Source organism: Aquarana catesbeiana, linkage group LG02 (genome assembly GCF_042186555.1).
Source record: "Aquarana catesbeiana isolate 2022-GZ linkage group LG02, ASM4218655v1, whole genome shotgun sequence".
In the NCBI taxonomy this organism is placed as follows: Eukaryota; Metazoa; Chordata; class Amphibia; order Anura; family Ranidae; genus Aquarana; species Aquarana catesbeiana.
The window spans coordinates 772,591,220-772,618,425 of NC_133325.1; the positions used below are offsets into that span (position 1 = coordinate 772,591,220).

At 45.6% G+C, this 27,206-nt stretch overlaps 1 protein-coding gene across 1 annotated transcript in view; it reads right to left on the reverse strand.

Annotated features, from left to right (window-relative positions):
* Positions 1-26,274, reverse strand: part of LOC141130121 (cell surface glycoprotein CD200 receptor 1-B-like) — a 43,685-nt gene extending 17,411 nt beyond the window's left edge. Inside the window, exons 1-2 of the mRNA XM_073618075.1 lie at positions 26,223-26,274; positions 24,989-25,288 (exon numbers count right to left, since the gene is read on the reverse strand). Of these exons, the coding sequence (XP_073474176.1) occupies positions 24,989-25,288; positions 26,223-26,274 (352 nt within the window). The remainder of the gene's footprint in view (positions 1-24,988; positions 25,289-26,222) is intronic.
* Between the last annotated feature and the right edge of the window lie 932 nt (positions 26,275-27,206).

Sequence of the window (27,206 nt, forward strand, 5' to 3'; positions counted from 1 at the left end):
TGGGAGGAATTGTGCCTCATTGTTGGTGCCAAGGGGAGGAATTGTGCACCTTCACTGGTTTCAGTGGGGGGGGGGGATTAAGCCCCATTGTTGGTATCAGTGAATGAAATAGTGCCCCAAGTGCCAGATAAAAGCTAGCAAAGGACCGCATCTGGTCCCCTGGCCACAGTTTGGAGACCACTGATGTAAACGAAGCAGGAAACCTACTTTCATTAAATAGCTGGTAAATGCTGGTTCTGGATGCATTTGGAGTTACAGAAGTTAGAAATAAGTCTTAGTGGTCTAGTATTGATGCTGATAGGGTGGTCATGGACTTAATAATAATCATATCTGTATACAAGATAAGACTATAAACAGTAACAAATCCTAAATACTACCACACTAAAAGGAAATGAATGGTAAATAAGGAGGGAAGTACACCTATACAATATTTCTCCTAAAACCCAACTCCAGGTGTGGCAACATTTCTCCCCATCCCAGATCCAACCACCCTCTGCCATTATGTTTTTTACATTTTCAGTATACATACCTGTATTACCGGTGTCTTTTGGACAGTCACATGACAACAGGATCCTCTTTTCTGACAGGGGCAATCCTAAATACTGCAGAGAACCAAGGTGACATTATGACGTCAGAGCCATTCTCTGCAGCATTGTACTGTGTGAGCCCAAGCCAACGTCGTGACATCTTTGGTTTCAGTAATAACTCAAAATGGAGTTCTAACCTTTGCCCACTAAAAAAAAAAATTGTCTGGACTTGCAATTTAATTGTTTACCACTCCTGCACCCAATGTGATTCAAGTCATTCCCCTATTGGGAGTGTCAGACCTGAAATACAAGCAATAATAAGGAAGAGAGGAACAGCTAATGTATATTCTCCTGTCAGCAGCTCTGTTAGTCTCTGGTTTCATGCACCAGAGGTACAGGGGACGTAAAAGATACACATAATTAAAATTAAAGCTCACAGAATACTGTAAAAAGAATCACAAAATTGGAAGACCTTGGAGGACACTAGTGGAAACAAGGACTGGCTACAGGAAAGAGACAGAAAGTGGCTTTTCTAACTGCCAAAGGGCTTGTAGGCAGGTGCAGTCTATTGTTTTCACTGCAGGTGGCGCTCAACCAGAGTGGCATTGTAGTGAGAGAGGAAGTCAGGAGGAACATGATTCCTCTATGGTTTCCAGGGTCACTGAGGAAGCTATCTGATTGGATGCTGCCACTCCATGTGACCCTAGCAGCCATCTTGGGTCAGACAAAGTCCATTTAAGGCCCTGGCTCTCAGGTTTGGCACACATTTCGTGTGTGAGTAGTGTAGGCACAGGTCATCCATCTCTCAGGGACATTATTAGCAGCAGGGAAAGGTTCCAGACAACAAACTCCACCTGACAAACTCACCTATTGAGATCAATGGGGGTCTCACCGCAACCATGCTTGGCTTGCAGTTGAAGCATGGTCCCACAATGTAAAATTTTCTGTTCTGCAATTAAAAAAAAAGCAAAAAACTCCCCAAAAAGCAAGGGAAGTAGAGTCTCCTGAACACCTGACAGTCGCTGTTATAAAGCCCTCTGAAAACTGGTAAGCGTTAAAGAGCCATTAAACACGTCAGCCCCGGAAGATTTTACCCCCTTCCTGACCAGAGCACTTTTTGTGATTCAGCACTGCGTCGCTTTAACTGACAATTGCGCGGTCGTTCGAAGTTGTACCCAAACAAAATTGATGTCCTTTTTTTCCTACAAATAGAGCTTTCTTTTGGTGGTATTTGATCTCCTCTGCGGTTTTTATTTTTTGCGCTATAAACAAAAAAAGAGCAACAATTTTGAAAAAAACGCATTTTTATTTACTTTGGTTATCGCGACCGTCGGCCACAAGCATTGGCACCACCGCTGTGCTGAAGGTGCACGCGTCTGCTATCCTGACCCCGTGGGTCAATGTATAGTTACGTGATTTCGCACAGGGGAGCCAACCTGCAGGGCCGGTGCTACCACTAGGCGGACTAGGCAACCGCCTAGGGCGCACTTCCGCCTAGGGAGCCCGGCCGCATGTTATTTAGTCCCACACTGTCCTCCAGAGAGCTACCGCACTGACATGTCAAGCAGCGCCGCCGCCCCCCGCCCCGCTCCGCTCTTCTGTGTTTCCAGTCCAGACTGTCAGTAATCCGATTCCCCCCTCTTCTCTGCTCTTCTATCATGAGTGTGTGGTCACAGACGTCCAGCAACCCCCAGGGCGCTCTGGCGCTCTCTGATGTGTGTGTCAGGCAGGCGGCAGCAGCAGCCCCCCTTCCTCCCCCCTCTCTGCGCTCTCCGCCTGACACTGTGATGAATGTAAAATGTCCCGCCGAGGCCGCTCTCCGCTCTACAGTACAGTGTCCATGTCACTCAGTCAGTGTGTCCAGCAGCCCCGCCCCCCGCTCTCCTGGCCGTGTCACTACTAGAGCGGAGGAGTACATGGATGGAGGAACTTGGAAGCATCATGGGATAGATAAGAACATGGAGTGGCGCCTGGCAGTGGCTCTCCGGGCTTGGGGACAGGTGGAGCCTACCTGGGCTGGCTGGAACAGAAGCAGCAGGCAGGTACACAGGCAGGAGTGAGGACAGCAGAGTTGGTGCAAGTGAGAAACAGGTGTTACTGGTGTGGTAAGTAAAAACTGCTGCTTTCTCTCTGACTTAATGAAATTGTATATGTGATGACAATGAAATGTAGTTTTAAAATGTGTTTGTATTATTATGTATGTAAATTGATGTATGTGTAATATTATATGTATTATATTGACTGATCTACCAAATGGCCCCCCCTGAAGCTGTATATGATGGGCGCTGGTGAGGCTGTATATGATGGGCGCTGGTGAGGCTGTATATGATGGGCGCTGGTGAAGCTGTATATGATGGGCGCTGGTGAAGCTGTATATGATGGGCGCTGGTGAAGCTGTATATGATGGGCGCTGGTGAGGCTGTATATGATGGGCGCTGGTGAAGCTGTATATGATGGGCGCTGGTGAAGCTGTATATGATGGGCGCTGGTGAAGCTGTATATGATGGGCGCTGGTGAGGCTGTATATGATGGGCGCTGGTGAGGCTGTATATGATGGGCGCTGGTGAGGCTGTATATGATGGGCGCTGGTGAGGCTGTATATGATGGGCACTGGTGAAGCTGTATATGATGGGCGCTGGTGAGGCTGTATATGATGGGCGCTGGTGAAGCTGTATATGATGGGCGCTGGTGAGGCTGTATATGATGGGCGCTGGTGAAGCTGTATATGATGGGCGCTGGTGAGGCTGTATATGATGGGCGCTGGAGAGGCTGTATATGATGGGCGCTGGTGAGGCTGTATATGATGTAGTGGTCATTAAAAAGGTGGGGTGTACATGGGCAGGGCAAAGGGGGTGGAGCCAAGGGGGGGGCGGCAAAATGAGGTTTCGCCTAGGGTGTCAAAAATCCTTGCACCAGCCCTGCCAACCTGCCACAGTAAAACTGCGGCGGCTGGTCCAGAAGCGATTAAAAAGACTTTCCTTTTTACTTTGGTTTTGTTATCCAGAATGTAAGGTAGCATACCCGGGATATCTACTAGACTCTTATTTGGACAGATTTAAGTGTGTTATTGCTAAGAATTATAGGCCTACAATAGAAAACGCCAAATTTCTATGCAAAATAATTGTACCGCTTTGAGACGCAAAAATCTGACATCATACCGCCAGGGAGGCTACACAGACTTTCCTTTTTATTTTGGTTTTGTTATCCAGAATGTAAGGTAGCAAATGGAGTAATAAAACTTTGCAGTAAATGCAGGGTGTACATAAATATATAAATATTCTACTCTTTCCCTGGAAGAGCAATTTAGTGTTTTTTCCCCCCTGTACCTGGTGATGGAAAGAGGTGGCCAGAACAGGGAAGAGACTACCAGTGCTCATACCTTATCCACAGAGGAAATCAAGATAAATAAAACTGGTTACTAAATATTTAAAGTGTTGCACTGTCCTCTAATTGGATTGTTAGGCTAAATTTAGTTTTTGGTCTTATTGTAGTCAGTGAAGCAGTGATCTGCAGTTTTTGGTTGGTCAGGGCTTTCTAAGCTGGGTGTTTGATTTCTCATACCTGCTTCTAGGAGAAGCTTCCAGAATATACAGTAGGGCAGAGAGTCAAATATCCAGTTATGAATATTTATCATGTTTCAGCCAATCCCTGGAAGGGGGCGTCCAGGTGGCTGAGGGGGTGATCAATGTTTTGGGAGGCCTGAGTGTTTTTCCTCTGCTAGGAGGGTTCCAGTTCTCTTGGGGCTGCTACCCCTGGGAGGCAGCTATACTAAGACAAGATTTGCAGTTTGGTCCTCAGCAGGTGCTGAGCTGAGGGCCTGGGAAGATTAATCATTGCTGGAGGGCACTGCCCTAAAGTCCCAGTCTGTAGAAGGATCTTTTTTATCCCCCTCACCGTGGAACTAGCTGTGGAAGGTGGGTGGCAATCAGCTCCTGGGACATTGTGAATAAGACCTACAGCGGGGCTTTCATATGTGCCTGCAGCTATAAGGATTTGTGCTAGAAGTTTGTCCTATTAGTTGTTTTGGAATATCCTGAAGCATACCTCCTAACTTTTTGAGATGGGAACGAGGGACACCGATAAGCAAAAGTATGTAGGCATAGGACACACCCCTTGCCACTTCCCTCAAATGAGAATTATACAAAAAAAATATTGGTTCAACCCACGAGTGCATTTTTTTACCACTACTATTCCTTTATACTGGCTTTTGAACTTTACAAATGCAGCAATTTAGAAATTGGATGAAAGGTTTAGCACCGGGAAACACTTTTTGAAAGACAAAAGTATATTTTATATACAACTATATAGATCAGACCAAAATGAAGGACAGATGAAGAGGAAAGAGGGACAGAGGGACTTTGTTCCAAATCAAGGGCAGTCCCTCCAAACCAGGGACAGTTGCCTGAACCAATCAAACCCCTCTCCTGTTTGAAGTTATTCAGCGATAAATTCTAAGAAAAAATACCTTAGACCAGTGGTTCTCAACTCCGGTCCTCAGGACCCACTAACAGGCCAGAATTTAAATATTACCTTGGGGAGATGCAGACTAGACTACTGCAATCACTGAGCAGCAAATGATATCACCTGTGATGTATTTCAGTTATCCTGCAAACCTGGCCTGTTAGTGGGTCCCGAGGACAGGAGTTGAGAACCACTGCCTTAGACTGAGGCTGTAATGTCGGTGTGCATCAAACTGTGCTTGTGTAACTGGCTGGCAGCCTCTGTACTACTTTGGGGGGGGGCTGTCTATTCTCAGTGGCCCCTCCAGGGGTGAGCGCTACAAAAGCACATCTAAACTCAAGAGCAAAAATGCAATATGTTGCGGATTACCAGTCCTTAGGCGTGGTGTTTGCTTTCGGTTTTACCTTTGTTTTTTATACTTTCCACCTGGTAAACCAGCCAGTAACACACTTCCTAGCTTAAGGTTTCTCCACTCTGGATAGAGGAGGAATAGAGGCACCCTTGGACAGCAGCATTTTCAGTCTGGGGGGCGGATAGTGTTAAGCTGGATGCACGCTATACAATTTTCTGAATATTTTTTCATTCAGATTTACCAAAACCATATAATATGATTTCAAACCTTAAGAGTCCTTTCACACTGGGGCGGTGGGGGCTTAATAGTCTGTACTATATAAAGCATAATTTCCAGCCATTTGCTACCTCGGCTATCTTAGCAGAGGGGCTTACAACCACCTGGGAGTCTTTTCTGTATGGTCCTTTTGGAACCCGGAGGAGTATTTATGCTTTATATAGTACAAACTATTAAGTCATGTTTTTTGCAATGCCTTTATTGGGATTCGTTTGCATCCAGCTGTCCTGTAGAGGATGAATGGCAGGCTTAGATGTATGGTGGATTTTGGACTCTCTTCTGATCTGACTTTGGGAATGCACCTGTTATGCTTTGAATGTGCTTATGGAAAATATAGTGATACAATATCCCTGATGAAGATTCACTGAATAAGATATATTGAAACCCGTTGGATTACCGATACTCAGCGCCACCTCTTTGTATCAGTGGTTACTGAACTATGCAGTAGGCTGTATCACTCACAATTATTCCAATAGGCAATGTCACTTTTAAAAATTTTATCTTTTGTATGTTTGTAATATCTATAGATACAATGAATTTGTTCTATTTGATGATTACAATAAATTACTTTTATTTAAGATTTAATTATTTTATTGTCTCAAAAACCCCACAATAGTTTTTTTCATATTTTTTCAAATATTATATGGGATGATGGCAATCACATGTCCAACTACATGAGTCTATCAAAGCTGATCAGAAGATATGAATGCTGATTGGACTAAACTATACAGTCACACCTATAGCACGCCTAGAGCCTATGCATATTCATAAAGTATATATTGTTAAACTTGATGCTTGTAGGTCAGAGACACTTCCTTCTTCATTCCACCGGTAGAGCTGGAAGTCGGTGTGTGTCAGTGTATGAATAAAGCACCTACTTATATTTTACAAAGATCTGGATCTACTATCTCATCTGAATGTCTTGTTTTGGAGACTCCCTGACCTGATTTAACAGAATGGTGCCTTTCGACTCGGATACAGTCCGGTGGGCTCCCGGCCAGAGAGACAAAACTCACGTTGAACAGACAAGTGGCCACGATAAGTAACTGTTATTCTTACTTATTCTGCTCTCCGTGGCGAGTATTTAGTCGGTGTCTGGGGTCCATTGGCTGAAGGAGTTTTATGCTGTTGATGAGATGGTGAGATTAAGGTAAAATTAAGTGTAAACTCGAGTAATGTTGATGTTACACAGTTTGACCGAAATAACTCATTTACATTACCTGTTGCAGAAATAATAGAGCTGATAATAATTATCAATGTTGATGCTTTGTTTCTATGCTTGGGGTGTCAATAGATCTATGAGACTTGTGAGAAGGTCTGACCAGAGGACTGTACTAGTGAGCCTGTGTGGCGAGTAATGCCTATGTGGCAAGTGTACAGGCCTGTGTGGCCAAGTGTAATAAAGTGCCATTTGACAGCTACTGTGTGTAGCCCAGGACAAATTTTGGGTGACGACCCACAAATTTTGTAAGATGAGACTCGAGAATGAGGACTCTAAATTGGGAGCACGGCTCTCCCATTAACCTCTCGAAGCCGGGAGAGGTAGAAGTGGCACAAGTGAATGACAGACATGAAAGACAGATATGGACAGTGGTTAAGAAATGACACCAAGACTATTAAGACTATTATAGACTGGACCAAAACAGAGCTGATCTAATACCAGCAGAAGGAGTTATGATCAACTTGGGTTTCTGTGTATGTTAATTTTTTTTATGGCCGATTGACAGAGTTGGATGAGAGGATTAAATGTGTACAATATTGGATTTTTGAAAGTATGCAACGTGATGATCTTTAACTAGTTATGAGCCTGACGTTTTTCTAATGCATATCACTGATGGTCTAGCAAAAGAGAATTAGACCAGGCAATGCAAATGTTATCTAAATGTTTAAGAAATGTTTGATATGCAGAAAGATAGATAAGTATGGCTGAGTTGAAAAAAAATAAGTGTGAGAATTCTTTGGGGATATGAGAAGTCTGCTCGTCTTTTGCAGTTTCCTCACCTTCTCCTCTCGCGTGTATTTCTGTGTAAGAAAGGAGTGAGGCGCCCCTCACCTTCACATTGCTGTGTAACATTGTGTATTTGTAGAAAAGAGAAATAGGTGGTTTGCAGATATTTTCTTAAAAAGATGGTGCCCGTCTGAAGCCAGAGATTTTTGAACATCTAAGTACTATAGAAAGTTGTAAATGAGAAAAGTGAACAATACAGAAGAGTTAAATTGTAGCTACTAAAACTGAGGAAATGGTATATGAGAAAGATGGGAAGCCTTTGTAAGAAAGTATTTGTAAGTCTAACTGAGAAATCATTTGTAGAAGAGGAGAGAAGTGAGACAAGCATCCAGCTTCCCCCTTTGACCCCCCTTAATTCTCCTTCTTCGATGGACACATCCTGTGTGAGAGACTGTGTCTGTAAAATGTTAACTCTTGACCAGCTATGAAATTACTAGTATAACATGTGATGTTCAAATGTGAGTGATATACAAGACTAGGGATGAGCCGAACACCCCCCTGTTCGGTTCGCACCAGAACATGCGAACAGGAAAAAATTAGTTCGAACATGCAAACACCGTTAAAGTGTTTGGGACACGAACATGAATAATCAAAAGTGCTAATTTTAAAGGCTTATATGCAAGTTATTGTTATAAAAAGTGTTTGGGGACCTGGGTCCTGCCCCAGGGGACATGGACCAATGCAAAAAAAAGTTTTAAAAACAGGCGTTTTTTCGGGAGCAATGATTTTAATAATGCTTAAAGTCAAACAATAAAAGTGTAATATCCCTTTAAATTTCGTACCTGGGGGGTGTATATAGTATGCCTGTAAAGGGGCGCATTTTTCCCGTGTTTAGAACAGTCTGACGGCAAAATGACATTTTAAAGGAAAAAAAGTCATTCAAAACTACTCTCGGCTATTAATGCATTGCCGGTCCGACAATACACATAGAAGCATACACCCTTCAGGTCTGGTATGGATTTTAAGGGGAACCCCACGCCAAAATTTAAAAAAAAAACGGCGTGGGGTCCCCCCAAAAATCCATACCAGACCCTTATCCAAGCACGCAACCTGGCAGGCTGCAGGAAAAGAGGGGGGGACGAGAGAGCGCCCCCCTCCTGAACCATACCAGGCCACCTGCCCTCAACATTGGGAAGGTGCTTTGGGGTAGCCCCCCAAAATACCTTGTCCCCATGTTGATGAGGACAAGGGCCTCATCCCCACAACCTTGGCCGGTGGTTGTGGGCGTCTACTGGCGGGGGGCATATCGGAATCTGGAAGCCCCCTTTAACAAGGGGACCCCCAGATTCCGGCCCTCCCCCCTGTGTGAAATGGTAAGGGGGTACAAAAGTACCCCTACTATATCACTAAAAAACTGTCAAAAATGTTAAAAATGACAAGAGACAGTTTTTGACAATTCCTTTATTTAAATGCTTCTTCTTTCTTCTTTCTTCTATCTTCTATCTTCCTTCGGTTTCTTCTTCCATCTTCTTCTTCACGGGGAATGCCACAGGGAAGTCCCGTCATGTCCCCGTGCGTCAGAGGGGCCCCCCGCCCCCGTTATTTAAGAACCGTCAGAAGAGGAGAAGCGTCACACAGCGGGAGCCTCCCTCCATGCCACCATGGATGCGGAGCGGCCCGGAGAAGAAGATGAAGAAGAGAAGAAGATGAAGAGAAGAGCGGGAGCCTCCCTCCATGCCATGGATGCGGAGCGGCCCGAGGAGAAGAAGGGAAGAAGACGCCGCGGAGGAGATGCTGGACGAGATCACCGGAGGAAGAACCAGAAAAGCCAGAAGAACCAGAAAAAGATAGAAGAAAGAAGAAAGAAGAAGAATTTATATAAAGGAATTGTCAAAAACTGTCTCTTGTCATTTTTAACATTTTTGACAGTTTTTTAGTGAAATGGTAGGGGTACTTTTGTACCCCCTTACCATTTCACACAGGGGGAGGGCCGGGATCTGGGGGTCCCCTTGTTAAAGGGGGCTTCCAGATTCCGATAAGCCCCCCGCCCGCAGACCCCCACAACCACCGGCCAGGGTTGTGGGGATAAGGCCCTTGTCCTCATCAACATGGGGACAAGGTGTTTTGGGGGGCTACCCCAAAGCACCCTCCCAATGTTGGGGGCATGTGGCCTGGTACGGTTCAGGGGGGGCGCTCTCTCGTCCCCCCCTCTTTTCCTGCGGCCTGCCAGGTTGCGTGCTCGGATAAGGGTCTAGTATGGATTTTTGGGGGGACCCTACGCCGTTTTTTTTCTAAATTTTGGCGCGGGGTTCCCCTTAATATCCATACCAGACCTGAAGGGCCTGGTATGGAATTTAGGGGGACCACCAACGTCATTTTTTTTTTATTTTGGCCGGGGTTCCCCTTAATATTCATACCAGACCTGAAGAGCCTGGTATGGAATTTAGGGGGACCTCCCACCTAATTTTTTTTTTTCAATTTTGGCCAGGGTTCCCGTTAATATCCATACCAGACCTGAAGGGCCTGGTATGGAATTTAGGGGGACCCCCCACGTCATTTTTTTTTTTTGGTTCGGGGTTCCCCTGTGGGGAATTCCCATGCCGTTTTTATTAATGAACTTTTATGTGTATTGTCGGACCGGCAATACATTAATAGTAGTTTTAAATGACTTTTTTCCTTTGAAATGTCATTTTGCTCTCAGACTGTTCTAAACAGGGGAAACATGCGCCCCTTTACAGGCATACTATAGACACCCCCCAGGTACGAAATTTTAAGGGATATTACACTTTTATTGTTTCACTTTAAGCATTATTAAAATCACTGCTCCCGAAAAAACGGCCGTTTTTGAAACTTTTTTTTGCATTGATACATGTCCCCTGGGGCAGGACCCAGGTCCCCAAACACTTTTTATGACAATACCATGCATATAAGCCTTTAAAATTAGCACTTTTGATTTCTCCCATAGACTTTTAAAGCGTGTTCCGCGGCATTCACATTTGCCGCAAACACCCCAAATTGTTCGCTGTTTGGCGAACTGGCGACTCGAACTCGAAGCTCATCCCTATACAAGACCAAGGGAAATATTTAACTATGTTGCAGAAGTGGAATCCTAGTTGAAATTGTTAGTTTTTGTTATGTAACTCTAGGATTCATTTTAAACAAAGAAAAAAGGGCTGATTTAAATTCCTAAAAGGTAGCCATGATTGTTATAATTATTTTAATGTTTAGTTCTCCATTCCAGCCTACTGAGCGTGAAAAGGGAAAAGGTTCCACACACTGATAAGACCGGGCTGATTTAGTATTTTAACATGCCAGAATATTAAAGGAACTATGCAAGTTAGGCCCCTTTCACACTGGGGCGGTGGGGGCGTCGGCGGTACAACAGCGCTATTTTTAGCGCTGCTGTACCGTCGTTCTAGCAGCGGTATTCGGCCGCTAGCAGTGTGGTTTTAACCCCCCGCTGGCGGCCGAAAAAGGGTTAAATCCCTCGTACAGCGCGGCTATAGCCGCGGTATTACAGCGGTATAGCCGCGCTGTCCCATTGATTTCAATGGGCAGGAGCGGGGAAGGAGCGGCGAATACACTGCTCCTTCCCCGCTCCAAAGAAGCGGTTTGCAGGACTTTTTTCACCGTCCTGCCACCGCAGCGCTTCAGTGTGAAAGCCCTCGGGCTCTCACACTGAACAAACAGCGGCAGCTGTTTAGGGGCGGTTTTCAGGCGGTATTTTTAGCGCAATACCGCCTGAAAACCGCCCCAGTGTGAAAGGGGTCTTAAAAAGCAGTAGTTAGACAAGGAAGCACATGCAAGAAGAGAGAAATCAGAAGGTTATTGATGGTTTAAAGAAGTAGATAGGAAACATGAAAGTGAATTGCACTAGGATAAAGTGGACAGAATGTTGTAGAATTATTAATGAGGATTGCTGGATGTGAGACAAGAAAAGGCCGAGGATGTTTTGATTACTTTAAATGTGTCCAGTTCATGGCAGAGACAGTAAATGTGGATGTGACTGAGTACTAACTTTATTGCCATAATTAGGAAACAAGGATTTGAATGGGCTTTACTAAGAGAAGTATGCAGTACAGTAGTGTATTTAGGTTTTGTGCTGCCCTAGGCCTGACTAAACTCGTGAATCCCCTAATTTAAATATGACCCAACCCTTCCTGTCAAGGCCACACCCCTTGCAGTTTAAGACCCGCTGTCAGAGAAACAACCAAGATCAATCCTGTCAGCATCGCCGTTTCCCTGCGCGGGCCGGCTGAACGGCGCATGCGCAATGGCACACGCATAATGTGAGTCCTCTGCCTGCCTATAAAAAGCTGCCTTGCTGTTTAACAAATTGCTGGTTTGTCTCTCAGCTTCCCTGTGATCTTGTTCCTGTTACCTGCTTATCGAATACCTGTTGTGACCCGGATTGCCTTGACCTACTCTGACTCTCTCCTGGATTTGACCCCCTGGCTTGTTTTACGGACTTTGCTTACCTCTGGTGTTTGACCCTCAGCCTGTACTTGGATTGCCTTCTCCTGCCTTGACCCTCAGCCTGTGACCCGGATTTACCTTCAGTCTCCAGTACCTCGAACCTCTGCCTGTTTGGAACTTTGCTGCTGTCTCCTGTGTTTGACCCTCGGCCTGCTCTTTGATTTGCTCTCAGTCTTGTATCCTGGTTCCTAGCCTATCCTGGACTCTGTTTGACCCGCTGGGTCCGTCACCTGCCAACACCTGCCCAGCTATCCAGCTCCTCGCTGACCTTCACGCAAGATTTACCGATCCTGCTGGTAGCTTGTGCCTCTTCGTGCAATTTACCCCCTGTACCACCTCCAGGGGGTGGAGCGCGCTTAGTCGCAAGAGTGAACCGCTCTCTGCATCTTGGCCTCGGTGAGTACATTAACTTGCCACCCGCCCTGAAATTTTCAAGTGGGGACACTAGTTCTGAGAGCCTGGGGGGGAGCAATGGATTCCCTTAATTTACATAGATTTCCTCTCACTTCCTGTTTGGCTATGGGGCAGGATGTGAATGGAAATCTCTGCAATGGGACAGGGATGGTAAAAAATAAACTGACAGGGGCTATAACCCTCCCTTACTCTATCCAATATGGAAAAAAAAGTGTTGCCTATAGTTCTATTTTAAGCACAAATTTCTGATAATTTTATGGCGAGGACTAAGAAGATATAACCATGCCAATGGTGCAGCAGAAAACATAGCACAGTGAGGAAGGTTTGTTGTCCAGGATGATAGGACAGTCAAAATTAGAAGCTGCGCGCCCCCCCACAGTTGCAGAATGCCGGCCGCCGCATACTGGAAGCAGTGTGGCCACTTTATGGGGGCGCTAGACTAATTTGCCTCTCAGCCCAGTCCGCCCCATAAGACTGGCGCTACACTAACAGTGTAGCGCAAGCTGGCGGGGACTCTTTCCGTGCTGCCCCCCTGCAAAGTGCTGCCCTAGGCCTGGGTCTTGTCGGCCTAGGCCAGGATTCAGCGTTGGTGCAGTAGCATTGAAGCCCATAGAGAGGAGAGAAAAGAGAATACAACAGACTTAATGCTTTTATAGCCTAAGATGAGGAACAAATGTTTATGCTCATTTTATGCCAGAGACCAGCAACATGAAGAAAAAGATGAGGATGAAGGCAAAGATGGGACTGGTGACAGTACTTAGAATTGTTAAATTGAGAGGTGTCCAATTTGTCTGAACAGTCTTTCCCTGGAGGTTGGCTTTCCAGAAGATTGTTGTCATGTTTTCTGTATATCCTGCAATCTTAAATGGTGTGAGACCTCCTCATCCTGCCCTGTTGACCGCAAACCCTTTCAAACCGTGTATAAAATAGATCCGGTTGGCGAAAAAAGTTATAGCGTCTACAAACAAGGGTACATTTTCTGGAATTTATGCAGCTTTTAGTTTATGACTACCTATCTCATTTCTTGAGGTGCTAAAATGGCAGGGCAGTACAAACCCCCCAAATGACCCCATTTTGGAATGTAGACACCCCAAGGAAATTGCTGAGAGGCATGTTGAGCCCATTAAATATTTAATTTTTTTGTCACAAGTGATTGAAAAATGTAAAAAAAAAACCCCAAAATTACACAAAGTTGTCACTAAGTGATATATTTATCACACATGGCATGGTTATATGTGGAATTACACCCCAAAATACATTCTGCTGCTTCTCCTGAGTATGGGGATACCTCATGTGTGAGACTTTTTCGGAGCCTAGCCGCGTACAGGACCCCGAAAACCAAGTACTGCCTTCAGGATTTCTAAGGGTGTAAATTTTTGATTTCACTCCTCACTACCTAGCACAGTTTCGAAGGCCATAAAATGCCAAGATAGCACAACCCCCCCACCCCAAATGACCCCATTTTGGAAAGTTGACACCCCAAACTATTTGATGAAAGGCATGTTGAGTCCATGGAATATTTTATATTTTGCCACAAGTTGCGGGAAAATTAATTATTTTTTTTTTTGCACAGTTATCACTGAATGATATATTGCTCAAACATGCCATGGGCACATGTGGAATTACATCCCAAAATACATTCTGCTGCTTCTCCTGAGAATGGGGATACCACATGTGTGAGACTTTTTGGGAGTCTAGTCGTGTATAGGACCCTGAGAACCAATCACGGCCTTTAGGCTTTCTAAGGGCGTAAAATTGTGATTTTCCTTCCTCACTACCTATCACAGTTACAGAGGCCATGAAATGACAAGATAGCACAACCCCCCCTCCCAAATGACCCCATTTTGGAAAGAAGACACTTCATGATATTTGCTGAGAGGCATGTTGAGTCCATGGAATATTTTATATTTTGCCACAAGTTTTTTTTTTTTTAGTTCACACTAAATGATATATTGTTCAAACATGCCATGGGCATATGTGGGGGTAGGAATGTGGTAGGAATGTTGGGGACTTTGATGTAAAGGGGAACTCTGATGTACAGCTCCTTGAAAAATTATTCATACCCCTTGACATTTTCCACATTTTGTCAGGTTACAACCAAAAATGTAAATGTATTTTATTGTTTTTTTTCTGTAATAGACCAACACATAGTGGCACATAATTGTAAAGTGGTAGGAAAATGATAACTGGTTTTCAAAATACAAATAAATATGTGAAAAGTAGAATGGAAAGCGTGTGGCACAACTGCATACCTACCAAGACATGGCTGTCCACCTAAACTGACAGGCCGGGCAAGGAGAGCATTAATCAGAGAAGCAGCCAAGAGGCCCATGGTAATTCAAGAGAAGCTGAAGAGATCCACAGCTCGGGTGAGAGAATCTGTCCACAGAACAACTATTAGTCGTGCCCTCCACAAATCTGACCTTTATGGAAGAGTGGTAAGAAAGAAAGCCATTGTTGCAGTTTGCGAGAAGCCATGTGGGGGACACAGCAAACATGTGGAAGAAGGTGTTCTGGTCAAAATTTAAAGTTTTGGCCCAAAAGCAAAACCCTAGGTGTGGCAAAAAACTAACACTGCACATCCTCCTGAACACACCATCCCCACCGTGAAACATGGTGGTGGCAGCATCATGTTGTGGGTAGGGATGAGCCGAACACCCCCCGGTTCGGTTCGCACCAGAACCCGCGAACGGACCGCAAGTTCGCACGAACGTTAGAACCCCATTGACGTCTATGGGACTCGAACGTTCGAAATCAAAAGTGCTCATTTTAAAGGCTAATTTGCATGGTATTGTCCTAAAAAGGGTTTGGGGACCCGGGTCCTACCCCAGGGGACATGTATCAATGCAAAAAAAACTTTTAAAAACGGCCGTTTTTTTGGGAGCAGTGATTTTAATGATGCTTAAAGTAAAAAAAAAAGTGAAATATTCGTACCTGGGGGGTGTCTATAGTATGCCTGTAAAGTGACGCGTGTTTCCCATGTTTAGAACAGTCCCTGCACCAAATGTCATTTTTAAAGGAAAAAATCTCATTTAAAACTGCTTGCGGGTTTAATGTCATGTCGGGTCATGGCAATATGGATGAAAATCAGTGAGACAAACGGTGGATCAAGGAGGGTTGCCATTACCAGGCCCTTTGGGTCTTGTATGGATATTAAGGGGAACCCCACACCCAAATTAAAATAAGGAAAGGTGTGGGGCCACCAGGCCCTATATACTCTGAACAGCAGTATACAGGCGGTGCAAACAAGACAGGGACTGTAGGTTTGTTGTTAAGTAGAATCTGTTTGTAATTTTGAACATTTTTAACGTGTTTAGCTCCAGCCAAAAAATCTTTTCTAAGCTTTTTGGAAAACATAGGGAAGGGTTATCACCCCTGTGACATTTGTTTTGCGTCTTTCCTCCTCTTCAGAAGATTTCACCTCACTTTTTTGTCCCAATGAAAAATGTTTTTTGAAAATTTGGGTTTTTTTGTGGAACAAGGATTGGAAAGCATCAGTGGAAAGGAGAAATTGTTTTCCCATATTAACTCTTACAGGAGAGAATTTCCCTTCCTAGGGGTAGATTTCATCTCACTTCCTGTTGTCTCCTTCCGTTTGCAAGTAGGAGTCGTTTGTAAGTTAGATGTTTGAAAGTAGGGTCCTGCCCTATATACTCAGCAGAAATTTGGGCCTTAGGTGTTGCTGTGGCCACAACACTGTAAGCCCTCACAGGGCCCTGCTGTGAAATATTAGATCAAGAATTGTAATTACATGCCCCTGTTGAACAGGAGCTGAAAAATTAGGCCTTAGGCACTGGTGCTGGTGCCACAACACTGCAACCCCTCACAGACACTCTAGTTGGAACGCAGGAACGAGCCCTGCTGCAAAGTATTGCATCAAAAATTGTAATTACACGCCCCTGTTAGACAGGGGCAGAAAAATTGGGCCTTAGGCACTGGTGCCACAACACTGCAACCCCTCACAGACACTCTAGTTGGAACGCAGGAACGAGCCCTGCTGCAAAGTATTGCATCAAAAATTGTAATTACACGCCCCTGTTAGACAGGGGCAGAAAAATTGGGCCTTAGGCACTGGTGCTGGTGCCACAACACTGCAACCCCTCACAGACACTCTAGTTGGAATGCAGGAACGGGCCATGCTGCAAAGTATTACATCAAAAATTGTAATTACACGCCCCTGTTAAACAGGGGCTGAAAAATTGTGCCTTAGGCACTGGTGGTGGCGCCCAGAACCAAAAATGTTCTTACAAGCTATCAGCGTGATGATTGAGGAGGAAGAGGATAATTACTCAGGGATAGTCACTCAGCATCAGCATAGGCAGTCTTTGAAGGGATCTGAGATTTCAAAAAAAATTATTCGGTTACATCTGCATCAGGTGCTTGGTAGCTGGTGGTGATCCAAGACTGATTCATTTTTATGAAGGTCAGCCGATCGACCGAGTCGGTGGACAGACGCACCCTGTGATCGGTTACCACGCCTCCAGCAGCACTGAATGTGCGTTCCGAAAGAACGCTGGATGCAGGACAGGCCAGTAGCTCAATTGCATACTGTGCAAGCTCTGGCCAGTGATCCATCCTCAAGACCCAGTAACCCAGAGGATTTTCGGTGGGAAAGGTGTCCAAGTCTGATCTTGCCCCTAGGTATTCCTGCACCATGTAAAACAGACGCTGGCGATGGTTGCTGGAACCGATCATACCTTGGGGCTGCGGACCAAAAAATTGTCTGAACGCATCGGTCAGACGGCCACCTTCTCCACCGCTCCTTCTTTGACTGACCGAAGCCTCAGCAACACGTTGTCCAGAAACAGGAGTTTGTAACCTCCCAGTCTCTGGGAACGCATTGCACAGACCTTTCTGCAAGGCCTCCCGAAGATGTTTCATCCTCTGCTCCCTCTGCGATGGCAAGATAAGGTCCGCAACCTTACCCTTGTAACGTGGATCAAGGAGGGTTGCCAGCCAGTATTGGTCCTTCTCCTTGATACCACGAATACGAGGATCCTTACGCAGGCTTTGCAGGATCAGGGAGGCCATGCAGCGTAGGTTTGCTGAGGCATTCGGTCCGGAGTCCTCTGGGTCACTAAGGACAACAACGTCCGCAGCCACCTCCTCCCAGCCACGTACAAGTCCATGTGTTCCTTGGGACTGATCCCTTAAAGACTGCTGCTGATGCTGAGTGCCAGGCTCCACCTCCATACTGACACAATCTTCCTCCTCCTCCTCCTCCTCCTCGTCCTCTTCCTGTGTGATCGGCGGGCACGCAGGAACACTGTCTGGATAAAGGGGGCCTTGAGAGCTAAGGAAGTCCTCCTCTTCCTGCCTCTGTTCTGCCTCAAGTGCCCTGTCCATTATTCCACGCAGCGTGTGCTCCAACAGGTGGACAAGGGGGACAGTGTCACTGATGCATGCACTGTCAGTGCTCACCATCCTCGTGGCCTCCTCGAATGGTGACAGGACAGTGCATGCATCCCTGATCATGGCCCACTGGCGTGGGGAAAAAAAACCAAGCTCCCCTGACCCTGTCCTGGTGCCATAGTCGCACAGGTACTCATTGATGGCCCTCTGCTGCGTGTGCAGCCGCTGCAGCATGGCCAACGTTGCGTTCCACCTGGTGGGCATGTCACAGATTAGGCGGTTCTTGGGCAGGTTAAACTCCTTTTGGAGGTCCGTCAGCCGAGCACTGGCATTATATGACCGGCGGAAATGCACACAGACTTTCCTGGCCTGCCTCAGGACATCCTGTAAGCCCGGGTACCTGCCCAAGAACCGCTGCACCACCAAGTTAAGGACGTGAGCCAAACAGGGCACATGGGTCATTTGTCCCTGTCGGAGGGCAGAGAGGAGGTTGGTGCCATTGTCGCAAACCACCATTCCTGCCTTAAGTTGGCGTGGCGTCAACCACCTCTGAACCTGCCCCTGCAGAGCTGACAGAACCTCTGCCCCAGTGTGGCTCCTGTCCCCCAAGCACACCAGCTCAAGCACCGCATGGCATCTTTTGGCCTGCGTACTTGCGTAGCCCCTTGAACGCCTACGGAGCACCGCTGGTTCCGAGGAAGAGGCCATGGAGGAAGAAGAAGAGGAGGGGGTGGAGGAGAGAGGTGTGTCACAATCAGCATTTTGGAGGCGTGGTGGCGGAACAACCTCCAACACTACTGCACCTTGTCCTGCATCCTTTCCAGCTGCCAGCAGAGTCACCCAATGCGCCGTGAAACTTAGGTAACGTCCCTGTCCATGCCTGCTGGACCATGAGTCAGCGGTAATATGCACCTTACCGCTGACCGCCCTGTCCAGCGAGGCATGGACATTGCCTTCCACATGCCGGTAGAGAGCCGGAATCGCCTTCCGTGAGAAAAAGTGGCGTTTGGGTACCTGCCACTGAGGAACCGCACATTCCACAAACTCACGGAAGGGGGCAGAGTCTACCAACTGAAAAGGCAGCAGTTGAAGTGCTAGCAATTTTGCCAAGCTAGCATTCAACCGCTGGGCATGTGGATGGCTGGGAGCAAACTTCTTTCGGCGGTGCAGCAGCTGGGGCAGGGAAATTTGCCTGGTACAATCTGACGTCGGTGTACCAAAAGCAGATTACCCACAAGTACTTGGCTGTGACACACCTAATTCTACACCTTCATTCCTCTCACTGCAGGTCTCAGAGAGGACTGAAGGTCTAGTGGGGTTGGAAATCTCAGCTGATGAGGAGCAAGGAGAGATCCTCTTTGTTCTTTGGTGTGGGTCTTTTAGATACGCTTGCCAACGAACTGCATGGCAGGTCAACATATGTCTGGTCAAGCATGTGGTACCCAAGCGGGAGATGTTTTGGCCACGCGAGATACGCTTGAGACATATGTTGCAAATAGCAGCGGTGCGATCTGATGCACTCGTCTCAAAAAAGGCCCACACCAAAGAACTTTTTGAATAACGCGCAGAGACTGCAGCGCCCTGCACATGTGGAGCTTTGGGGTGTGATGCAGTCAATGTGCTGCCCTTAGGCTGGCCCCTGGAGGGCATCCTGCCTCGTTGGTGATGTGCCACCTCCTCCTCCTCCTCCTCCTCCTCTCTCCTATCAGGCACCCACGTTGAGTCAGTGACCTCATCATCCCCTCCCTCCTCATCACTGGAGCAAACCTGGCAGTATGCTGCAGCAGGGGGAGCATGACTGCCAGATTGCTGTCCTTCTTGGGCACCCCCTCTGTCCGTGCTCATGTTACTGCCTTCATCGAGCTCAGTATCATCATCAGAGCCTTCCAAACGCTGGGCATCCTCCTGGAGCATGTACCCAACACTGTGGTCAAACAGTTCGAGGGGATCCTCATGAGGACATGGTGGAGCTAGGGAAGGAGTCACTGATGACATTGAGCTGAGGGAAGAGGCCGCTGCTTTGCCAGACAAAGCACCCTGGGCATGGGTGAGAGAGGATGAGGAGGATGAGGACGGCTTGGTCATCCACTCGACCAAGTCTTCCGCATGTTGCGGCTCAACACGGCCAGCTGCCGAAAAAAAGGCCAAGCGTGTCCCATGGCCACGTGCTGATGAGGATGCACCGTCTCCACGACCAGCACTAGACACAGAGCCTGCTTGCCCTCTCTTATTGGCTTGTGACTGTCTGCCTCTCCTTCTTGGCCTTCCAGACATACTAATGGCCTGTAGCTGCACTAAGCTGGGATAGAACACCTGTAATTTTCTTCAGGTAGCTTTATATACTGTAACCAGACAAGCCTGCCTGTCAGTAGGAAGATAACAGGAACGGATCTAGCTGAACACTGTGAGCAGGACGCACTGTACTAAATGTAAATAGTCTAGCTGCCTGACCGTGGTACTAATAGGATCAAATAGAACACCTGTAATTTTCTTCAGGTAGCTTTATATACTGTAACCAGACAAGCCTGCCTGTCAGTAGGAAGATAACAGGAACGGATCTAGCTGAACACTGTGAGCAGGACGCACTGTACTAAATGTAAATAGTCTAGCTGCCTGACCGTGGTACTAATAGGATCAAATAGAACACCTGTAATTTTCTTAAGGTAGCTTTATATACTGTAACCAGACAAGCCTGCCTGTCAGTAGGAAGATTACAGGAACGGATCTAGCTGAACACTGTGAGCAGGACGCACTGTACTAAATGTAAATAGTCTAGCTGCCTGACCGTGGTACTAATAGGATCAAATAGAACACCTGTAATTTTCTTCAGGTAGCTTTATATACTGTAACCAGACAAGCCTGCCTGTCAGTAGGAAGATAACAGGAACGGATCTAGCTGAACACTGTGAGCAGGACGCACTGCACTAAATGTAAATAGTCTAGCTGCCTGACCGTGGTACTAATAGGATCAAATAGAACACCTGTAATTTTCTTCAGGTAGCTTTATATACTGTAACCAGACAAGCCTGCCTGTCAGTAGGAAGATAACAGGAACGGATCTAGCTGAACACTGTGAGCAGGACGCACTGCACTAAATGTAAATAGTCTAGAAGATAACAGGAACGGATCTAGCTGAACACTGTGAGCAGGACGCACTGCACTAAATGTAAATAGTCTAGAAGATAACAGGAACGGATCTAGCTGAACACTGTGAGCAGGACGTACTGCACTAAATGTAAATAGCAGGAACGGATCTAGCTGAACACTGTGAGCAGGACGCACTGCACTAAATGTAAATAGCAGGAACGGATCTAGCTGAACACTGTGAGCAGGACGCACTGCACTAAATGTAAATAACAGGAACGGATCTAGCTGAACACTGTGAGCAGGACGCACTGCACTAAATGTAAATAGTCTAGAAGATAACAGGAACGGATCTAGCTGAACACTGTGAGCAGGACGTACTGCACTAAATGTAAATAGCAGGAACGGATCTAGCTGAACACTGTGAGCAGGACGCACTGCACTGAATGTAAATAGCAGGAACGGATCTAGCTGAACACTGTGAGCAGGACGCACTGCACTAAATGTAAATAACAGGAACGGATCTAGCTGAACACTGTGAGCAGGACGCACTGCACTAATGTAAATAGTCTAGAAGATAACAGGAACGGATCTAGCTGAACACTGTGAGCAGGACGCACTGCACTAAATGTAAATAGCAGGAACGGATCTAGCTGAACACTGTGAGCAGGACGCACTGCACTAAATGTAAATAGCAGGAACGGATCTAGCTGAACACTGTGAGCAGGACGCACTGCACTAAATGTAAATAGCAGGAACGGATCTAGCTGAACACTGTGAGCAGGACGCACTGCACTAAATGTAAATAGTCTAGAAGATAACAGGAACGGATCTAGCTGAACACTGTGAGCAGGACGCACTGCACTAAATGTAAATAGCAGGAACGGATCTAGCTGAACACTGTGAGCAGGACGCACTGCACTAAATGTAATTAGCAGGAACGGATCTAGCTGAACACTGTGAGCAGGACGCACTGCACTAAATGTAAATAGCAGAAACGGATCTAGCTGAACACTGTGAGCAGGACGCACTGCACTAAATGTAAATAGCAGGAACGGATCTAGCTGAACACTGTGAGCAGGACGCACTGCACTAAATGTAAATAGTCTAGATAGAAGATAACAGGAACGGATCTAGCTAAACTGAATACAGTGTATATATATATATGCAACACCTGGGATGCATATATATACACAATACACTGTAAGTGCAGCTAACTGACTGACTGTTCTGCCTAATCTATCTAACTCAAATCAAATGACACTCTCTCTCTCTCTCTCTATCTCTCAGCACACCGGAACACACACTACACAGGGCCGCCGTGCAGGCGGCCTTATATAGTGTGGGGTGTGTACTAAATCCCCTGAGCCATAATTGGCCAAAGCCACCCTGGCTTTGGCCAATTACAGCTCTCTCTACTGACGGCGCTGTGATTGGCCAAGCATGCGGGTCATAGTGCATGCTTGGCCAATCATCAGCCAGCAATGCACTGCGATGCCGCAGTGAATTATGGGCCGTGACGCGCCACACGAATTTGGCGCGAACGGCCCATATCGTTCGCAATTCGGCGAACGACCGAACAGCCGATGTTCGAGTCGAACATGGGTTCGACTCGAACACGAAGCTCATCCCTAGTTGTGGGAATGCTTTTCTTCAGCAGGGACAGGGAAGCTGGTCAGAGTTGATGGGAAGATGGATGGAGCCAAATACAGGATAATCTTAGAAGAAAACCTTTTAGAGTCTGCAAAAGACTTGAGACTGGGGGTTCAGCTTCCAGCAGGACAACGCCAGAGCTGTATGTACAATGGAATGGTTTTGATCAAAGCATATTCATGTGTTAGAATGGCCCAGTCAAAGTCCAGACCTAAATCCAATTGAGAATCTGTAGCAAGACTTGAAAATTGCTGTTCACAGACGCTCTCCATCCAATCTGGCAGAGCTTAAACTATTTTGCAAAGAAGAATGGGCAAAATTGTCATTGCAAAGCTGGTAGAGACATCCCCAAAAAGACTTGCAGCTGTTATTGCAGAGAAGTTGGGTCTAGAAAGTATTGACTCGGGGGGCTGAATACAAATGCACGCCACACTTTTCACTTATTTACCGGTATTTGTAAAAAATTTTGAAAACCATTTATCATTTTCCTTCCACTTCACAATTATCTGCCACTTTGTGTTGGTCTATTACATAAAATACCAATAAAATACATTTACGATTTTAGTGGAAACATGACAAAATGTGGAAAATTTCAAGGGGTATGAATACTTTTTCAATGCACTGTAAGTGGGGCTCTGGGAAACTTGATTGTAAGGAAAGAATGCAGGGGAACTCTTTTGTAAGGAGGGACTTCTGGGGACTTTGATTTGGGGAAAAATATGTGCACTCTGATGTAAGGGGAGGCCACTAACGTACAATGGGAATGCTGGGGACATTGATTTTGGGGGAACTCTGTGGATTCTAATATGTAAAGGGGGAAAACTGGAGACTCTGAGGTGAGAGGGGACTCTGGGGACATTGATGTAAGGAGGGAATCTGGGCACCCTGATGTATAGAGTAATGGTGGGGACTTTGATGCAAGGAGGGGGGGGGGCTTTGACGTAAGAAGGGATTCTGATGTGCAAATAAAATGTATGCCATATGGGGGTTGGGTGTTGCATTGAGGGGGTGGCAGGAGGATGGTGGGAAGGGCACCAAAATGCACCTTCGCCTAAGTAGGCAAAAATCCTTGCACTGGCCCTGCACCTCGTCCATTCAGAAAATGTTTTGCACTATAACTATACTTTATTAGGATGATTATATTTCTGGTTTGTGATATGTATCCCTTTCATGACTAAGCCTATTTTTGAAATTTGGTGTTTACAAGTTAAAATCCGTATTTTTTGCTAGAAAATTACTTAGAACCCCCAAACATTATATATATTTTTTTAGAAGAGAGTCTAAAGAATAAAATGGCGATTGTTGCAATATTTTTTATCACACGGTATTTGTGCAGCGGTGTTTTAAACGCAAATTTTTGGAAAAGTGACACTTTCATGAATTTTAAAAAATCCAAACAGTAAAGTTACCCCAATTTTTTTGTATAATGTGAAAGATGATGTTACGCCGAGTAAATAGATACCAAACATGTCACCCTTTATAATTGCACGCACTCGTGGAATGGCGACGAACTACGGTACCTATGAATTTCCATAGGTGACGCTTTAAAAAATTTTTACGGTTACCAGGTTTGAGCTACAGAGGAGGTCTAGGGCTAGAATTATTGCTCTCGCTCTGACGATCGCGGCGATACCTCACATGTGTGGTTTGAACACCGTTTACATATGCGGGCGCGACTTCCGTATGCGTTTTCTTCGCTGCGCGAGCTCGCGGGGACGGGGGCGCTTTAAAAAATTTTTTTTTTTTTTTTTTTTTTATTTTATTTATTTTTGTACTTTTATACATTGTGTTTAAAAATTTTTTTTTTTTTTTACTTTTATTGCTGTCACAAGCAATGTAAACATCCCTTGTGACAGTAATATGTGGTGACAGGTACTCTTTATGGAGGGATCGGGGGTCTAAAAGACCCCCCATCCCTCCTTTACACTTCAAAGTATTCAGATCGCCGAAAACGGCGATTCTGAATACTGTGTACTTTTTTAAATTCGGCGCCATTGGCAGCCGAGTAAACGGGAAGTGACGTCATGACGTCGCTTCCGCGTTTACAATTAGAAGGCTGGAACGAAGCCGCTCACAGCTTCGTTCCAGCCCGCCCCCAGCCGCCGGAGATTCCCGAACGGACACCGGGCCTCCCGATCGCACGGGAGGCCCGGTAACAGCGGCGGGAGGCGGCGGGAGGGGGGGGATGTCCCCTCCCGCTCCTCCGGTATAACAGCCGAGCGGCTTTTAGCCGCATCGGTTGTTATATTCGGGTAGCCGATCGCCCGCTGAAAACAACGGTACCGGGATGATGCCTGCAGCTGCGGGCATCATCCCGGTATAACCCCGGAAAGCCGAGGACGCATATGTGCGTTCGGTCGGCGGGAAGGGGGTATATATACAGTATGGTAGAAAGCGTAAATCTGAACTGACCTTCTCACTGTGGTGAAATCAGATATTACTCACCTAATACTTGTAAAATAGTTGTAGCGATGAAGGTCCCTTCAAAATATGAATTCTCACAGGTATAATTTCCTCCATCAGATATCTGGGTGTTCTGGATGGTCAGTGTTATATTGGTAAATGTCATTCTTGTACTGCAGTTGCTGTATGTCTGGTGTCTTCCTTTGGCAAGGTCAGCATATGAGAATAAACACAAAGAATTATTAATGTGATGGATCTTCCATATAACTCCCGTTATATTATTTCCAGGATCCTCTCCACATTGTAGAACTGTAGAATTGTCTTTTCTCCCCACCACAACATCTGGAATCAGAAGAATCAAAATTTTTTTTTTTTGTTAGCACACTATTTATTGACCTTAAAAGTCATGCATTATGTATAATCACCAGGACTCTTTACAATTAGGCATGTCAATTTTGCTCTAATATTTATATACAGAACATATACAGAGTCTTTTTAGCAGACAGTGCTGGAACCTTATCTGAGATTAAAAGATTGTCATTCTCAGTCTGGAAATGCTAATTGCCTGGCTCTCATGCTCACCCTTTTCTATATACTGTTAACAAAACAAAATCATATATGATCCTGCTCCAGGACTACTTATATTTCAAATGCAAAAAAAACACCCCCAAAAAATGGTTGATCCTGCCAGAAACATGGAGGCACCCTGTGTCTTGTACACTCAGGCAGTCAAATAAGCCCTCTCAGTTCTTATCTTAGTCTACAAAATCACCTCCCCCTAAGTGTGATATAACACACACGTGCTCATTGCTTAGTCTGACATATGCTATAGAGGAGGGAGGTGCCTAACTGTCATGGGTTTTGCACTTATGAATATGGTTTGCTGAATTCATGTTTTTAGGGGAATTGTTACCCCTGAATGGATTTGTCATAAATGCATTTTTTTAAACAAAATAAGATTACGTAGGTGTATTACTCTGGCAGAAGGATTCAACACCCTAAAAGTCCCAAGGTTTCTATATAACATTTTTTTTTTCTATGCAATTAGGGGACGTGGTGTTGATTAATACAGCTGGAAACATTTATATGACATTTCCTCTTACTTCCTGTTATGTCTCTGGGACAGGAAGTGAAGGGAAACACTTTTTTTACTTCATCCAAAGCTAAAAATAAAACTTTTGGTTTAATATACACTTTAAATACATACTCATTTTTTTAGAGAAGTAACCTCCCTGCCCCCACCCTCCTCTCCTCACCCCCAATATAAAGCTCTCACCTGCGGAGGATACATCCCGGTATAGAAGCAGCAGGACAGCCAGAAGATACATTGTCTGCAGATGAGATGATGACACTGAAAAGGAGAAATGTGCTATGACAATGTCACCGATACTCACAGCTATTAACAGAATCACACATCCTGTATGTCTAATGGCGTTCTTGGAAATTACATATTGTGGCCAAACAGTGGTCACTAGCAAACCCATCAAGAAAACTCTACAAATTAAATTTGAGAAAATATTTTTGTGTTACACTAAGGGGTGTAGCTATACAAAAAAAATGCAGGGCTATTCATCCTTCAAAACTACTTGTAGATTTATTGTGTGTAAATGGGGGAAAAAATCAACGGTTGCAAGGCTATTTTCCCATCCGATTGAATGCTATTTATTTATAAAAAGTGAATCAGAAAAATACAGCATCATGGCCACTAGATGGAGCTGGTAATCATAGGAAATGAATACTTATTTACTATTGTCATCAGCTCCATCTGTTGAACAAAATGTGATATTTGCCCGATTCACTCTATTCTTTAGAGCGCTCGAACTAAGGAGTTCATGAACTGGGAGTGTTCTAATGTGTTGCCGTTTCAACAAGCTTCTTAGGATACAATCTGGAGTCTCCATACGTGCCTGTTCTAGGTTACCCACTTCCCTGTACTCAGTCCCCGTCCCCCCCAGAATCCAGGCCTCTTCCCTTTATATCAAACAGGAGGGAGGCTGGACCCCAGAGGAAAACCAGCAAACACACAAGGGAAGCTGGCACGAGCATTAACCCCTTCCCATCTGGGCAGCTAGGTAGACTGACTAACCAAGAGTAGGCAACGTGCCTACTTGCCCATGGTGTATGTGTGGGGTCATTATCCCCCCTTTCTCCCTGGTGCCTCATTCTATATCGAAGCAAATATTCAGATGAAGAGCAAGCAGCCACTACACCAATAATCCACTACCTTCTCTAGCTAACTACACCCAGTTTTGGGAAGATA